At 47.8% G+C, this 2,065-nt stretch overlaps 2 protein-coding genes and 1 non-coding gene across 3 annotated transcripts; 1 reads left to right on the top strand and 2 right to left on the bottom strand.

Annotated features, from left to right (window-relative positions):
• Positions 1–83: 83 nt before the first annotated feature.
• Positions 84–318, bottom strand: Pmar_PMAR010583 (hypothetical protein; the record flags this gene model as incomplete). The annotated part of the gene is made up of 1 exon (XM_002775935.1): positions 84–318. A coding segment is annotated over one exon (235 nt), but the record flags the coding sequence as incomplete, so codon positions are not given.
• A 274-nt stretch (positions 319–592) lies between these two features.
• Pmar_PMAR010581 (conserved hypothetical protein) lies at positions 593–1,822 on the bottom strand (the record flags this gene model as incomplete). The annotated part of the gene is made up of 6 exons (XM_002775934.1): positions 593–694; positions 741–896; positions 1,152–1,246; positions 1,287–1,412; positions 1,589–1,685; positions 1,745–1,822. Coding segments are annotated over 6 exons (654 nt in total), but the record flags the coding sequence as incomplete, so codon positions are not given.
• Positions 1,451–1,523, top strand: Pmar_PMAR010582. Its single transcript has one exon. It is a non-coding gene; the product is annotated as a tRNA-Lys (tRNA).
• Positions 1,823–2,065: the final 243 nt, after the last annotated feature.

Below are 2,065 nucleotides of genomic sequence, written 5' to 3'. Positions count from 1 at the left end.
AACGCTGTCCTCATTAACCGTCTTCATCATAATAATCGTACGGGAAGTGTCTTCACCGAGTAAATTGTCAATGGTCACTACACCGGAATTCTTCTTGGTAGCAGCCAAGTCTAGCAGAGCTGATCTGAGCAAATCAGCAGCTACTATGCGATCTGCGTGAGTACCACCAATACTCTGAGCCGCTATATCACGTAGCTTCTTGGAGAACTCGGCAACTTCCTGTGTATTGGGAGGATCCATCTTGTCGTAGTGAACGCCCTCATAGGCGTGATGACCACCAAAATACTCGCAATCAGTAGGATGAGTGTCAATCGGCATTCTTGGGCTTGGAGTAAGAATATGCACTTCAGTGTGGTAAGCTCGTGAACATCCACTAGCGAAAACACAAAGCCAGCGCTCCATCTTTCTGGCGAATCATGTGCTCGCGTATCTTTGCGGCTGTTGTTGGGTGGACCGGGATTTTTCTCCATCGATTTTGTTATTAGTGCAAGTATACAAATGCAGAATGATGAGTTGCTCTATAACTGTGAATGAACACGAAGCAACGGATTAGAAAAAGTCATCAAACATAGATAAGTGCTATTTAAAGTTTGGATTGGTTTACGTCGAGCCACTGGTCAAGTTGACAGCCTGCTAGCTTGCTTATTTCACGGCGCTGTGCTGCGTTCAACTCGACGTATTGCCGTCTCAAGTTCTGCATAGGGAAGTAGTGTTTCCTCCTGAAATCCCGAGTAACTCACTTCAAAGCACTTCTTTTGATAAGAACCAAACTTCTCTCTATGAAGGAAGGTCTGACCATCGTCGAGGCGAAATTCAACCCTGACTTCGTCACCGCGGCTCGCACGGCTATTCGCGACGAGATAGGGGAGATACATCGAAGTGACGAGTTTGAGTATCTGAGGGAGCATTGGCGAAAGTGGAGGAGCTCAGTGAGGCTTGACAACAGCGATGAGCGTATGAGATTGACATGTGTTCATATGCCTCAATAGACTTCGCATGCTTAACACGGTACGGAAGATAGTTATTCATCTACGCCAATCCAAGGCAGCAAAACGAGGTCTTTCGTGATTAACGTGGACGAGATTCTATCTTTCCTTTTGCTCGTGCAGCATCGTTCAATATGGATGAGACCAATCGTCATGATTCCTCACTTTTCTAACTGCCGGGGTGTTCATGCGCAGTAACTCCCATTCGGCATCCACTTCAAGACCACTTGAATCGTCCATCGCCATAATCCAGCCGTATACTGTTGAAGGAGTTCGGAAGTACACCGAGAGCGCGGTTACCAGCGGTGAATCGATCTCGGATGATGTATCCAGTCGTGTGGTCGAGTGAAAGTTGCTTGAGAAGGCCATACAGCGCAAAGTCAGCAGCAGTTGGGCGTGGTCCGAGGAGGAAGCGGAAGGCGTTATCTAAGGAGGGAGTCGTGTTTCAGAAATAACAATCATCAGCCTCGGTAGCTCAGTCGGCAGAGCGCGTGCCTTTTAAGCCCGTGGCCGCGGGTTCGAGCCCCGCCCGAGGTGCATTTAATGATGACACTTACAGGCATATCCATTACTCATATGAATAGCCATACGGTCTAACTTACCGTCTCTCAGATGTGCGTCCAAGGCTCCAACAACTTGATGCATCACATACTGCCACAGCTTGTCATCTTCACATCCGACTAGTCGCAGTCTACCAACCTAGACAGAGCACAACGATCCGGGTGCTCTTAGCCGCCAACAGACTTGCGGGCAATCACCTGTCTGTCTCTAAAGAACTTGGTGAGAGCCTCTCTTTGCGAGGGGTCGGGCAAATTGAATAGCTTAGGAGAGGACATCACTTGATCGGCTATAATCCATCGACTGGCCCAATCTCTATCGGCCTCAGAGGACCTAACAGAGGGAGAAAATAAAGAAAAGGTTTATTTTGAACACAGCACGAAACTCAACAGTTCAGATCATATCAGCGTCCCGTATGATATATTGACAACACGAGCTCGTCAAAGATGGTGAATTCATTCCACCCATCCACACACACACTTGCTCCATCAAACGCACTCACCCACCATCTTGTATTAAAC

Source organism: Perkinsus marinus (genome assembly GCF_000006405.1).
Source record: "Perkinsus marinus ATCC 50983 genomic scaffold scf_1104296955166, whole genome shotgun sequence".
Classification (NCBI taxonomy): Eukaryota; Perkinsozoa; order Perkinsida; family Perkinsidae; genus Perkinsus; species Perkinsus marinus.
The sequence above is the reverse complement of the archived record's forward strand: the minus strand, read 5'-3'. Positions and strand labels throughout refer to the sequence as shown.